Source organism: Lissotriton helveticus, chromosome 1_1, assembly GCF_964261635.1.
Source record: "Lissotriton helveticus chromosome 1_1, aLisHel1.1, whole genome shotgun sequence".
NCBI lineage: Eukaryota > Metazoa > Chordata > Amphibia > Caudata > Salamandridae > Lissotriton > Lissotriton helveticus.
In genome coordinates this window covers 1998050558-1998066180 of record NC_136057.1, presented here as the reverse complement: position 1 = coordinate 1998066180, position 15623 = coordinate 1998050558, and the positions used below count along the sequence as shown (strand labels likewise).

Sequence of the window (15623 nt, the reverse complement as noted above, 5' to 3'; positions counted from 1 at the left end):
TGACAAGACGAAGACTGTATCCATTGCAAACAATATTCAGCACCCACTAGACATGAATATTTTTTTTTTTTTCATTCTGCCAGTAACTTGTAGGCTTACCCCCACCGGAGCGGGTTACGGACGAGGGGGAAGTAACTCCTCTGGGCTTAGACCCGGCAGGGACTTTGTTCGCCGAGGAGCATCGAGCTCTCCCGCGTATCCACTGCGCACATTATACTTGTGAATTATTCAATGGAGGCCAGGGACCACAGACAAATTCTGGGAGAAAAAACGCCGCTAGAAAGGGCGGAAGGCCGTAAGCCGTTCGGAGGCCCGGGACCACAGACAAATTCTGGGAGGAAAAACGCCGCTAGAAAGGGCGGAAGGCCTTAAGCCGTTCTCCACGCTTCCCCAAAACTACAGCCTTCAAAAGTCTCCGAATCAGACTTCATGCGGACTACTCACTACCCGTATGGAAGCCAAAGGGTTGCCCAAAGAGCAGGAGATTCAGAAGCACACTGCTGTTGCCGCAGGCTGCAGAGATGTCAGACGAATACAAGTATGTCCCCGAAGAACAAAAACCATGGCAATATCAGGGGGTTGCCAGGAGAAAAATATCCATTGCCGATGATTAGATCTGAAACCATCAGGCCCACTATCTCTTGTAAGGCTTCCCTCCTGTCTCTCGGCAGGAGCTCCACAAATTGGTGAAGAAAGAATAGACCCACACAGGGATCTATCACAACGACCCAGCAAAAGCGGGCCACAGCATGCTGTTTGTATTCCGTCACCCCTGTGACAAAGTCAGGAGTAGGTTTGAAGCCAGAATCTCCTGGCAGGTGGCAGTGGACGAAAGTTAAGTACCGCCAACCAGTGAACAACCCACTAGGAAGGACATTTTTAAGAGTAGGAGAGCACCTCCCCGCACTCATGGAAGATGCATTTCTGGCATGCCTGAACCGAGACCTTCCATAACGGTGATGTCCAAACCTAATGGAAGACAACAGAGCCCATGCGACCAACGCCCCAAAATGAGATCTCGTTCCAGGTCATCCAGGTGCCACGGGGGGTCTCGACAGAGGAGCCAAAGGCCCCTGAGGCGGTGGAGAGAATTCCGAGGCATCCCCGGTGGTATCACCAGTGGGGGCAGAGCAGGGGGCGACCTAGACGATGAGTGGGTATGCAAATACTCAAAACTAGGCAAAGGGATCAACGTCCCTCGCTTATGAGTGGTAAATAGCCTCGGGCTCCCCATCAGAAGGGTTCCTCGACGCTGATCCACTGCTCGGCATCGAGAGGCGACGTTGCCGGGGACCCAAAGTCTCCGCCGCTGGTAATGACACCGCGGCGGTAACCCATGACGTCGTCACTACGATGTCACCATCACTAAGGCATTGACTGTCTCTACGACATTGCCACAACGTCAAAACGTCTCTACGGTCTCCAGTCGACTTCACTTCGAGCACCACTGCTCCTCGACGTCGAGCACCACTGCTCCTCGACGTCGAGCACCACTGCTCCTCGACGTCGAGCACCACTGCCCCTCGACGTCGAGCATCAGCGCCCCTCGACGTCAAGCATCAGCGCCCCTCGACGTCAAGCATCAGCGCCCCTCGACGTCAAGCATCAGCGCCCCTCGACGTCAAGCATCAGCGCCCCTCGACGTCAAGCATCAGCGCCCCTCGACGTCAAGCATCAGCGCCCCTCGACGTCAAGCATCAGCGCCCCTCGACGTCAAGCATCAGCGCCCCTCGACGTCAAGCATCAGCGCCCCTCGACGTCAAGCATCAGCGCCCCTCGACGTCAAGCATCAGCGCCCCTCGACGTCAAGCATCAGCGCCCCTCGACGTCAAGCATCAGCGCCCCTCGACGTCAAGCATCAGCTCCCCTCGACGTCAAGCATCAGCGCCCTTCGACGTCAAGCATCAGCGCCCTTCGACGTCAAGCATCACCTCTCCTCGACGTCGAGCATTATACTGCACCTAGACGTCAAACACCACTGCTCCTTGGCGTTGAGCTTCCCCTCGACGTCTAGCATCAGCGCCCCTCGACGTCAAGCATCAGCGCCCCTCGACGTCAAGCATCAGCGCCCCTCGACGTCAAGCATCAGCGCCCCTCGACGTCAAGCATCAGCGCCCTTCGACGTCAAGCATCAGCGCCCTTCGACGTCAAGCATCAGCGCCCTTCGACGTCAAGCATCACCTCTCCTCGACGTCGAGCATTATACTGCACCTAGACGTCAAACACCACTGCTCCTTGGCGTTGAGCTTCCCCTCGACGTCTAGCATCAGCGCCCCTCGACGTCAAGCATCAGCGCCCCTCGACGTCAAGCATCAGCGCCCCTCGACGTCAAGCATCAGCGCCCCTCGACGTCAAGCATCAGCGCCCCTCGACGTCAAGCATCAGCGCCCCTCGACGTCAAGCATCAGCGCCCCTCGACGTCAAGCATCAGCGCCCCTCGACGTCAAGCATCAGCGCCCTTCGACGTCAAGCATCAGCGCCCTTCGACGTCAAGCATCAGCGCCCTTCGACGTCAAGCATCACCTCTCCTCGACGTCGAGCATTATACTGCACCTAGACGTCAAACACCACTGCTCCTTGGCGTTGAGCTTCCCCTCGACGTCTAGCATCAGCGCCCCTCGACGTCAAGCATCAGCGCCCCTCGACGTCAAGCATCAGCGCCCCTCGACGTCAAGCATCAGCGCCCCTCGACGTCAAGCATCAGCGCCCTTCGACGTCAAGCATCAGCGCCCTTCGACGTCAAGCATCAGCGCCCTTCGACGTCAAGCATCACCTCTCCTCGACGTCGAGCATTATACTGCACCTAGACGTCAAACACCACTGCTCCTTGGCGTTGAGCTTCCCCTCGACGTCTAGCATCAGCGCCCCTCGACGTCAAGCATCAGCGCCCCTCGACGTCAAGCATCAGCGCCCCTCGACGTCAAGCATCAGCGCCCCTCGACGTCAAGCATCAGCGCCCCTCGACGTCAAGCATCAGCGCCCCTCGACGTCAAGCATCAGCGCCCTTCGACGTCAAGCATCAGCGCCCTTCGACGTCAAGCATCACCTCTCCTCGACGTCGAGCATTATACTGCACCTAGACGTCAAACACCACTGCTCCTTGGCGTTGAGCTTCCCCTCGACGTCGAGCATCACCTCTCCTCGACGTCGAGCATTATACTGCACCTAGACGTCAAACACCACTGCTCCTTGGCGTTGAGCTTCCCCTCGACGTCTAGCATCAGCGCCCCTCGACGTCAAGCATCAGCGCCCCTCGACGTCAAGCATCAGCGCCCCTCGACGTCAAGCATCAGCGCCCCTCGACGTCAAGCATCAGCGCCCTTCGACGTCAAGCATCACCTCTCCTCGACGTCGAGCATTATACTGCACCTAGACGTCAAACACCACTGCTCCTTGGCGTTGAGCTTCCCCTCGACGTCTAGCATCACCGCTCTTCGACGTCGAGCATCACCGCTCCTCGGCATTGAGCTGCCCCTCGATGTCGAGCATCACCGCTCTTCGACGTCGAGCATCACCGCTCTTCGACGTCGAGCATCACCGCTCTTCGACGTCGAGCATCACCGCTCTTCGACGTCGAGCATCACCGCTCTTCGACGTCGAGCATCACCGCTCTTCGACGTCGAGCATCACCGCTCTTCGACGTCGAGCATCACCGCTCTTCGACGTCGAGCATCACCGCTCTTCGACGTCGAGCATCACCGCTCTTCGACGACGAGCATCACCGCTCTTCGACGTCGAGCATCACCGCTCCTCGACGACGAGCATCACCGCTCCTCGACGACGAGCATCACCGCTCCTCGACGACGAGCATCACCGCTCCTCGACGACGAGCATCACCGCTCCTCGACGACGAGCATCACCGCTCCTCGACGACGAGCATCACCGCTCCTCGACGACGAGCATCACCGCTCTTCGACGACGAGCATCACCGCTCCTCGGCATTGAGCTGCCCTTCGACGTCGAGCATCACCGCTCTTCGACGTCGAGCATCACCGCTCCTCGGCATTGAGCTGCCCCTCGATGTCGAGCATCACCGCTCCTCGACGTCGAGCATCACCGCTCCTCGACGTCGAGCATCACCGCTCCTCGACGTCGAGCATCACCGCTCCTCGACGACGAGCATCACCGCTCCTCGACGACGAGCATCACCGCTCCTCGGCATTGAGCTGCCCCTCGACGTCGAGCATCACCGCTCTTCGACGTCGAGCATCACCGCTCTTCGACGTCGAGCATCACCGCTCTTCGACGTCGAGCATCACCGCTCTTCGACGTCGAGCATCACCGCTCTTCGACGTCGAGCATCACCGCTCTTCGACGTCGAGCATCACCGCTCTTCGACGTCGAGCATCACCGCTCTTCGACGTCGAGCATCACCGCTCTTCGACGTCGAGCATCACCGCTCTTCGACGTCGAGCATCACCGCTCTTCGACGTCGAGCATCACCGCTCTTCGACGTCGAGCATCACCGCTCTTCGACGTCGAGCATCACCGCTCTTCGACGTCGAGCATCACCGCTCTTCGACGTCGAGCATCACCGCTCTTCGACGTCGAGCATCACCGCTCTTCGAGGTCGAGCATCACCGCTCTTCGACGTCGAGCATCACCGCTCTTCGACGTCGAGCATCACCGCTCTTCGACGTCGAGCATCACCGCTCTTCGAGGTCGAGCATCACGTCGACACTCACCACAACGTCATGGTCCTCCAGGGCTACTCCTAGACGTCGACCTTTAGCATCACGTCGACCGGAGTCCTGGGTTGACGGAGAGCATACCTGCCCTCGATGTCGCCGCCCTCGACGCTGACCAGAACCGCGTCATTTTTCCAGACGCTTTCCTACTGGGGAGAACCCCAGAGGGCACAGCATGGGACTCGGAAGAGGTCCTACCCTCTCCTTACCCAGAGGCTGAAGAGGATGCCTTCAAACTTCGCTGCTCCAAACCTGGGAGCCGAAGCCTCCTGGAAAAGAATTGACAGAGAAGACAGGTGTCAAAGACATAAGACACGGGTAAGCACAGAATACAAACACTGTGAGCTTCAGCTTTGGTCTTTATTACAACTGCAGGCAAAGCCCTTGTCAGAAAGAAACAGCATAAAGACAAGAAAACAGCAGAAATTCTGCCAAAAAACACAGCAGAATGTAGATAAAGGCCAAAGACGTCGAGGGAAGCTGCAAAAAACCAGAAATAATCACTAAAAGTGAATAAAAACGCTCAAAAATGTAGAGCTAATGCTCCAGGGTCCTGCTAGCAGGAGCCGGAAAAAAGAACTGAAAGTGGAGGGAGTTGCTGTGCATTCTGGGATTCCAAGAGAGTTCTGGAAAGTTTCCTTAAAGGCACGGTATCCCTTTTCCAGATACATAATGGCAGCCTATGGGGCTTGTCTGTCTGTTAGAAAGGCAAACCCGGGGGAGGCAGAAGGTGTCTGACTGACCACCCCTAGGTCTACCCCTCCTTCAGAGAAGGGACCGAGCGATGTCGAGAGGCCTCCGACGGGAGGGCCCTCTCCTAGAATCGTACAACAGAGTAACCACACCACTACAAATATACACCACACGTAGATAGAGTTTTCAATCTTTATCGGGCAATAAGAATCGTTTCAATATATACAGCAGATCCCGAGATCTGGAAAGTCTCGTGGCAAGGTAGCGGGACAGTCTTATAGATGGTCGGTTGCAAGGAGACCCTACGCACAGCTCTCAATCCTCGAGCTGGGGGGTTCCGGAAGGTTGGGCCGCGGCAGCGCCAGCAGGCTCCAAGATGGTTCAGCGAGTGTGGACCGCGGCAGCGCCAGCAGGTTCCAAGATGATTCAGCGAGTGTGGACCGCGGCAGCGCCAGCAGGTTCCAAGATGGTTCAGCGATTGTGGACCGCGGCAGCGCCAGCAGGTTCCAAGATGATTCAGCGAGTGTGGACCGCGGCAGCGCCAGCAGGTTCCAAGATGGTTCAGCGAGTGTGGACCGCGGCAGCGCCAGCAGGTTCCAAGATGGTTCAGCGAGTGTGGACCGCGGCAGCGCCAGCAGGTTCCGAGATGGTTACAGCAAAGATGGACCGCGGCAGCGCCAGCAGGCTCCAAGGTAGTTAAAGCGAAGATGGACCGCGGCAGCGCCAGCAGGTTCCAGGTAGAGCAGCAAGGGGAGTTCGTCTCAGGGTCAGACGCGACAGCGTCAGCAGGGCTTCTCGACTCCGGGATACAACTGCCGTCCTACTCCGGGGCTGGCCCAGATATATAGGTCTGGAGTCCTTTGATGTCCGGACCCTCTAGCCTGGGGGTCAGAGGGGCCGGGATGATGGTGTCCAGACACCAAGCAGGGGGTGGGGCCAGCACTCAGGGAGGCCGGAGGTCGATCGAAACCAGGCATCCGGGGACGGTTGGAGAGCCATCGAAACTCCCCTCTCCTTGTCTCTGGTTGAGTGGCCGCTCTACCACCCGGAGGGTTCTTGGTGCCTCGATGGCGGGCTCGCTGGGTCCGTGGCCGCGGCTGGTCCGGGACCACGTGTCTGTGACGTGATGGGCCCAAGATGGCGTTGGGCCTGGAATGTGGGTCCGGGGTGGGCACCGGACCGGTAATGCTGGGGCGGCCTGAGTGTGCCGTGTCAGTGGTTGTGGGCAGCCGGGTGGCGGATCTGGTGGTTTGGAGGGCGTGCAGAGGTGTGCCCGAGGCCGACCCGGGCTGGATGGGGGGGCCGATGTCGTCCGGGGCCCGCCATGCGGGAGGGGTAGGACCACGCCACGAGGCCGGGTCCAGCACTGTCCAACTCTTCCTCTCTATCATTTCAAAGGATTTGTGTGAAGGGGAGTTTCTCTCTGTGTGTAACTTGGCAAAATGTATAAAATTTGATTTTATTTGGCTATCCTTTTCACTTCATGATGAAGTGCTGGCGAATGTAGCCTTGTAGTTTAGGCTGCATTATTTGTCTTGATTTTCTCCTAAGTGTCTATGCAGGTCTGCAGAAGAAGACAACTTAAGAGACTATTTTTGATTGCTCCGGGGTCCCTGCACATGGGCGTGACTATTCACTTGATTATGACTATACACAGGGATCCCAGTAACAAGATCCACCTGGGTCAAGCCTAATTAACAGAAAGAGCCAATCTACTGCAAGTTCTAACTATTAAAGTGAACACCTAGTAGTACATCGCAGTAGTTGAAATCCTTTTATGACTATTCTGACTTGCCTTCCCATGGTCCTATCTTGCCCTCCAAAATTTGAGATTTCAGAAAACCCCTCCATAAGTTTTGCTGAAAGGTTGCAGATTAATTTCCAGTCTATGTCCAAGAAAGTCCTGAACAATTTCCGCCTGCTAATTGGAGAAGAGCTAGACTTGCTCTCCAACACAAAAAGCGGTGTCGAGAGGAGAGACACACTGATTGGCATTAGAAATGCAAGACTATTCAGAGTTCTCAATATATGCTAAATACTTGGAAAATACAGATGGCTGAAATCTGCTCAAATGGAAGTCCTTGCTCGCTTTAAGTTTTAATGGTACTTGAGAACTAGAAGCACTTGATATTGAAAGTTCGGATGTTATGTGCTACTGTCCGAATGGAGGCAGCTCCACACATGGGCAGTATTCAATGGCACCTACAATTAAGCAAACACAGATTTCTACTAAGCTAAGTAATTGGATTGGTAACGTATACTAAGGAACTAATCAACTACTGCCCAATCTACAATCTGCCTCAGCTGCCAAGCTGTTGAAGAGTAATTATGCAGTACATGGATGTTCTCACTCACTGTGTATATTCTTTCAGACTAAGAGGGTTTTGGATCGGATAAAAGGACATTATGAGTTGTGCAATATGTATTTCAAGTACATTGCCAGATATCAGATGACACTTGTAACCTTACCATAATACGTCTCAATCTTTGGTAGCATTTGGCACTGGGGGTAATTTAGACAGTCATTCTTATGGGCTGACTGGGAGTGAACAAGATGGTGCCCGAGTGTGCAACCAACTCTGTCTGCCGTTTTCATGTCATTTGAACACTGTTTAATGCGTGATGCCCCTCCGGACACTCCTCAATGTATAAACCTGCCTGTTAACCAGACTGAAGAATGAAGGCATTTGATTTTTTACATATGAGAAAGATAAGCATTTTCTTTTAAACTGCTTACAACTGACCTTATGCTACCATCATGGAGATCTGTCTTCTAAGACATTAGTTGTGGATGCCGCAGGATTTGTTTTCACCTACGGACTTGGAGTTTGTTTGGCCTGGTGAAAGTTGCCAGTGAAATCTCCTTCCCAGGTAGTCAAAGATCTTTCAAATCCAACAGATGAAAATCTGCCCATGTGAACCCAGGTCAATGAAGGTGTCAAGGCTTGCAAATACAATTACAGCATTCTGTGGTAGGTGCTGCCAATTTTTCCCCAACTTAGTGCCGCATAGTGCCAGGAACTCTTATCTCCACTAGACTGCACTACTGCGATAGCTCCTACTTTGGCTTCGCAAAACCAGATGAACAGTCAGCAACATCTTAAAAATGAAGCATCATGAATTGCTGACATCAGAGATAAACCGCAGCACATGATACCCATGCGACAATTAAAATTGAAAGCAACTTTGTAATATAAGGGTTTGTTGAGCCCACAGTCAGCCTACTTAGCTACACATCTAAAATGTTATGTGCCTACTGTATTATGGTTAGCCTTTGAAAACCTTCAAAATCCTCACAACTTTGGGAAAGAGATGTCTCTGGAGTGCAGGTGGATACATTTCCAAACCCTTATAGAGTTTTCTATATTTACAAAGGCATCATATACATTCCAGAGGAAATTTAGAATGGGGACTTTTCTGCCTAAACCAACTAGTTTTGCTTCAGTTCCTTCAAATCTTTTTGTATAAGAACCCATGACTATAACCCTTTTAGTTATAAACCTCCTTTGTAAAATAAGTAAATGCCTGAGTTCTATTTAAATTCACAGTATATAAATGGATGTTATTACTATATCCTGAAACTCTGGCATGGATCCGAACCTCTTGACGAACACTCCAGAAATAGTGCAAATACCAACACACTAGAGAACTCTACTAACTGATAATTTCTTCATTGATTAAATACATACAAAAGCAGTAACACAGAAGGTTACCTGTCTGAGATACAGGAAGAAACTGGAATACTGTCCCGCCTCAGGAAGGTAGGAGAGGAAAACCGTTATGCAAATGAGAAGTACAATAGGATCTTGGCCAACTTTCTTTAAAGACTGAAAAAGAAATACAGAAAGTTCAAAAATCACAATGCAGAATGTGAAAAAAACATCACTAATTTCTTATCTGGAATGTCCCAAAACCATTTTTAGGGCATATACAAGTCTATCATTGTTTTGTTTAAAATAATTCACATTTATTTCCTAATGGCTGGAGAACAAGGGTTGATCGACTATAGTACATCTCTAAATGGACCTTTTACACAATACAGTTAAGTTGTACAGCACAGCAAATTCTTGCTTAGGCAAGACGACGAGGCTTTTTTGGCTGTTCATCTGGAACGCCACAAGGAAAATTATGTCAGTGAGGCATACAATAATTTTCTCCTCCAGAATGATATACTTCAATGTCACATCTCCGAAACAGATTACCGAACAAAGTACAGAACTAAGGGAATAGAGGTGCAAGGTGGCGCACAAGTGATGGGGCAACAGTAGTATTAAAGACGTCAAATGTTTCTTGCATAAAACGCCAAACCCTGTGGTACATGCAGATTAGAGTTTTAGGAAACTTTGAGAGTATTAAGGTGAAACATCAGAGGGTAAACTATGAAATCACTACACTATATAGACCACACTTAACGGTACCACTCATTCCCTTGTTTTAGCATTTTCTGCAATACTACCCAGGTCCAGAACGAATCATTCCAACAATGAGTTCTAAACCACAATAGCCATGGATCAAGTAAAGTATTTCCAAAGCTATTTGGAGACCTTGTTGGACAGAGTGTCAATCCGTGTACAACAAAAGATTCAGTGACTCAAAGTCACTTGTAACTTTTTTCATCACCATTTACCACATTGTTTACTGCTTTTTATATCTACTTTCATGGCAGCCCCCAACTAGCAAGCATGTAGGGTCAGAATTTCTCCAGCAATTAACGGCACTAGGCTGCTCTGCTAAACCTTTCATTAACACCTGCAATAGTCCACAGAGTAGTACTTCATAAAAGTAAGCAGAGAATACCACATTAAATATCATTGAAATAACAATCATGTGGTTAGAAGCAACAGTTTATTTTGTTCTCCGATAACGAGCCAAGATGCCTATTATAATAGGCTCCTTGGCCTGCTCTGAAAGAACCACGAGCAGCACAACCCCCAGGATATAGACTCCATAATAACAGTATGCCAAAAATGATTTGCCAAAGACGTACAAATAAACAAGTATGTTAACTTCAGTCCCATCATAAACCGGATCAACGCTGGGACACTGACTTCCAAGGATGGAAAGCAGCCGCACTTTTATGGCCTGTTCTGAGAACTGCATTAGCCTCGTTCTTGGTATAATAAAGGTAAGTTAAAAAGACTCGCTTTTATTGGATATTTTATGTAATGGATTCTGCTTTTATGACAATCTGTCGAATAAAACCTTGATGATGATGAAAAGACTCGCTGACTCTTGTGGCAAATAAATGATACTTGAAATGTCATTGCTCAGCACGTTTCCAATAAACTCGAAATTAGGTGATGTCAGGACTTGTAACAGGTTATGTAATGAAGGTATGAAAATAAATGCAATTTGATCTAATGTGCACAGCAAATCTTGTTTCTTTTAAAACTACACAAGTTGGTTAACAATATCTTGTATTTTCCAGTGCCGTGCTTGGATCCCTTTTGCCAATCCCTAGGATAGTTTTGAAAAAGCATGACATCTATTTCTCAAACCACAGGGCTAGCAGAAATTCCGACCTGAAATCAAAAAAAAAATTAAGTATTCTTCCTCTTGGTTTAGAGTTCTTCTGGTTCTGTATCAACCTACTGCACATAAAGTTTGCTGCCATGTCTTAAGACAGGATCTTACAGGAACGTCATGAATATGGTGGCATCAAACCACACTAATAGGTTCCAATGGCAAATTACTTTGGACTCAAGTCGCAGCTCTCAAAGTTTACTTTTTATAGAACGTTTACCTTCTTGTAAAAGGCAAAGTGTTTAAAAGATAATTACATCTACGGAAACGTATAGGTTAAATATTACTATCGCCCTCTGGCATAGCTGCTGAAAACAGAAGCAGGATTTATTTCCTCAAAAGCTGGGTAACTGTAGAGTGTATTTTTCTTAGGCTCTCTTCTGATCTCTTGCAATGAACAGCACGGGGCCAAATGCACAGCACTTGTAGCTGCTGAAATAAAGAACGTAAACCTTACAGCCAAAGGAAGAATTCTCTAAAGATCAGTTACCAGAAGCTAATTTATATTAAGGTTTCCAGATTGCTGGAGAAAGATGAAGGGCAGAAGGCAGTGCCACAGCAGCTTTTCAGAAAGCATCAACAATGTTCAACTAGTAAGAGGTTCATCAATGTTGAGAGATTCTTTGTCTCCTCAGTGTTAGTGAGCAATAAATAGTAATAAGCAGTTTATTGCTCAACCTCATTAAAACATATAAATATTAGATGGCGAGATTTAGAAAGCTGGTGTCGCCGTTACAATAGTAAATAGTCTAGTCTTTTTAGGTTTCAACAACCACAATATTAGGGAAGAGGTTCAATTTTAAGCTTCCCTCTGAAAGGTAATGCCCCTTTCACTCTTCTTCTGGTTCTCATGAAAAGGGACAGGTCACTGAAGTTGAACTGTTGTAATTTTTACAGGAGTATTCTCAAAATTCTCAGAAAAATCGCCTAAAAGTTTGAAATTGATTCTCATGGTAAGGCTGTAAAGGACCAAACGTCTGACATTAACCACATACCTTTTGCGAGTTTCTCCTACATCTTTTATGGACCTACATTCACCTTTTTTACTGATCTCTCACTGAGTCCATTATGAGGTTAGAAGGTTATCAAGTGTCAGTCTTTACTGCTCCATTAGCCCCTTGTGGCAATGACAATTTGCAGTCACACTTGTACATTTTGTGCAAGTTCTCTTCTCAGTTAGGTTTGTAACACCTATTTGCTGAAATGGTTGCATCCCATAAAATGTATTAAACCTTCATGTCAGGAAGCACTGCAATATCATCTGCCATTGTTAATTTGTTATTATCTCAGATCGTGTTTCCATCCAGCACAAAATGGGACCTATTGAAGAAACCCTTCAATCAACTGATGAAATGAGCATCACATTACTTGTGCCCCTGCACCGCTCTCTGGTTTCTCACATGGTATAGTATAGGTTACTACCGTCAATCTAATTTCCATCTTATTGAAAAGCACCGGGACTGAGGGGAGGATCCTATACTGTTTCCCATATTCTTTTACGGCCAGTCTCAGTACGGCCACATGCCTCCCCTATTGTCAATGCATATGATTGGGAAACAACGTTACAACGCAAGCATTACAACACATGCTTTTACCCCGCATGCCATTAAAACGAAAATGGCTGGCTGTAGGGGGTATAAGGTGTTGGATTTGACTCCAACACCTTCCCTACTGTTGCAGACACTAGAGTTGGAATAGTAAATTATACTATTTCAAACTCTAGCGCACCCTCGATAGCAAGTCAGGGTAAAAGCATGCGCTGTAACGTCATACAACCCCTGTGATTTGCAGAACGACAAAAGGTCCATTTGGGCTCCGGTGATGTTTAATCCATTTATGGGTCTAATGTGAGACATGGCTTCAAGGTGTGGTTGCCTCAACTTAAGAGTATTTTGAACCCACTTGTAGCTTAAGGAGTCAAATGTGGTAGATAGCCACGGTCCCCTCATTCTGGTGAGAAGAGATGTGGATGGTATCATCCTCTAAGAAATTAAATCCTGAAAAGCAGAGTCACTTTTTTTATCCCCAGTGAGGAGATAGTTCTAGTATTCAATTTTAGATGTTGATACTTTTCTGTGATAATAGTAGACTGCACTGGTAAATTCAGTCTGAGAGCTTACATTTGTAATAGATTTCAAGTTACCAGCTCACAGCACTACTGTTGAAAAGTAAACTTGCCTAGTATCGAAATATGTGCTCTATTATGCAAAACCTACACTCCCCATCAGATAATCTTCCCAAAGTTGCCATATTATATGTGCATTTGAATGTTGATAGCAGCTAATGCTGCACAGGACTGCCACGGTGCACTTATGAAGCATTAAAATGAGCTTCCCATTGTACGACTTTACAATAGTTAAGAGGAAGCATACACACTTCACACCATGTAGAAAGTCCTACGCTACGAGCCCCTTGAGTGGTGTATTCAAGGAAAGTGAGTTTGTTTAATTTACAAGGTTGGATATTCCTGTCAACCATCCATTCCCATGCTAAGCTGGTTTTGCCTGCCAGTATTGTCAAATCTAAAGGAAAAAGGTGTTCATGGAAAATGCTTGGTATTTAATATAGAAATCACTATGGATCCCTATAGGCCTACTTTGGTAAAACAAAGAAGCCTCAATAAGCTACAATCAAAGTTGTAATGGGGTGGAAAGCAATAGCACAAAATAAATGTTCACTGCTCATAAGGTAAATGTTTCATAAAGCAATACTGCTGTTGCAATACAAATCAACAATAACAAAGGCTATCACTATCACATTTGTCTATCATTTCATTAATCTCTGCAAATCATCCTTTCTAAAAAGACTAATTGTAACAATCACCCACCTAAAGTATGTCATGCAATTATCTATCGACATATTCAAACCTAATTGGATGGAACAAAAGAAACACTTGGAATTTTAAAAAAAACTCGAATTATTATCAAACTAAGAATGAAAACAAAAACATTTGTTGTGAACAAAAGAAAATGCTCCAGAGTTGTAACTGAGTGTAATAAAGAAGTAGGATTTTCGCTTTGCAAGCAGAAATAGACTTACATTCTCACGTCAATCAGTGGTTGAACTTCCCCAGTGTGGAAGTGTCGGAATAAAAGGCAAGAAAACGTAAGAAGCCCCTTCAAATATTTACTTACAGCAAATGGGTCCGCCTGCTCCCATGAAATTGGAGCACCCCAAGATGCAGGTCGCATCTTCTCTGGCAGAGATTCTGGGACAGCTACAAGTATAAAACAGATATCCAACAAAGCTATAGCAGTTGCCAGGACAACCACAAAGTTGTCGCCATAGACATGACCAAGATATGCTCCAATCGCGGGACTAGTAACCAAACTTGCTGCAAACGTTGCAGAAACCTAAAATAAAATGAAAACAGTTTAAAGTCTTACATTTAAAAATGGACAGGTCTCTAACAAAAGAAGAACTTCTTTCTCTTCCATGTTTCATACATAAAACATCGGATGCTACAGATGACAAACTGCTACAGGTTACCACGGTTATAATTTATATTAATTTGCTCTTCAGTGGCTCACTTACAGTCCACTTAACTCTAGTGCATACATCACTTACAATAATATTTCTCAAAAAAGACGATTATAAATAGGACAATACACATGTGCTTGAGAACCTACCAGGTACTCAATAATTACAAATTTAAAAGAACAGTGATTAAGGGTAACATACCAAACCATAGGCCATGCTTCTTTCATGTTCTTGAGTTATATCTGCTACATATGCAAAAACCACAGAGAACGTCACTGCGAAAACTCCAGAAACAGAGATAACTGCAAAGTACCACCTTTAAATAAAAAGAAGTGGGTTAACATCGAAAAGGTTTTGGAAATAGTGATGGCAAAACATGGATCCTGCAGGAAAGGGTGGTTGGATCACTCCTTCATTAATAATAATAAAATACCAAACATGGCAACCTGCACATTGTCTATTGAGGACTTCCCATCGTTTACATTCTAAAGCTTCAATCTGGAAGAATGAAAGTATTCGTATTAATGGACGTGCACTTTCCTGGGTTGAGTGGAGTTCGAGAGGAATCTTAAATCAACTTATAATAGATGGTGAATTGAAATCTTTTGAGATTCTTAGTGAAGAATTTGATCTTTCTATACACCAGGCCTCAAGATACTTTCAACTTCAGCAGTGTCTGAAGAGATGTCTTGGACGTCCCGTTGGTAATTACAAACCTCGCCGATATTGACTATTCTTTGTACTTTGGGTCGGCATAAAGGTGTTATGTCGGGTTTATATAGAACTCTGATTAACCATTTATACTTGCTGCCGCTTCTTACCACTGTCCGTGATAAATGGCAGGAACCTTTGCATATCATCGTGAAGCGAGTATGAAGTTTTGTCTTTTTGAAACTTTACACAATTGGCATCCCACCCCCAAAGTTGCAACACGCTGGATTATCATCGCATTCTAGGTGTTGGAGATGCTCCGGGGAGAACTGTGACCTTCTACATATAATCTGTGAATTTCCCCATATGAAAGAATTTTGGTCAGAGATAGGAGCTGCACTATTGGAAACAATTCTTCTTACACTTCCTCTTATACCGGTCACAATTTTATTACATGACCGTAGAAGTTTCCCAACTATTTCACGACCTCAGAGTTGACTCTTACACACTGCACTCTCTACTGCTAAACTATTTTTAAGACTGTGGCAATCACCTAACCCTCCATCCATAGAGGATTGGATGATTGCA

At 47.4% G+C, this 15623-nt stretch overlaps 1 protein-coding gene across 1 annotated transcript in view; it reads right to left on the bottom strand.

Annotated features, from left to right (window-relative positions):
• Positions 1-15623, bottom strand: part of SLC71A1 (solute carrier family 71 member 1) — a 294743-nt gene that overhangs the window by 85883 nt on the left and 193237 nt on the right. Inside the window, exons 5-7 of the mRNA XM_078644426.1 lie at positions 14586-14700; positions 14039-14257; positions 9095-9208 (exon numbers count right to left, since the gene is read on the bottom strand). Of these exons, the coding sequence (XP_078500552.1) occupies positions 9095-9208; positions 14039-14257; positions 14586-14700 (448 nt within the window). The remainder of the gene's footprint in view (positions 1-9094; positions 9209-14038; positions 14258-14585; positions 14701-15623) is intronic.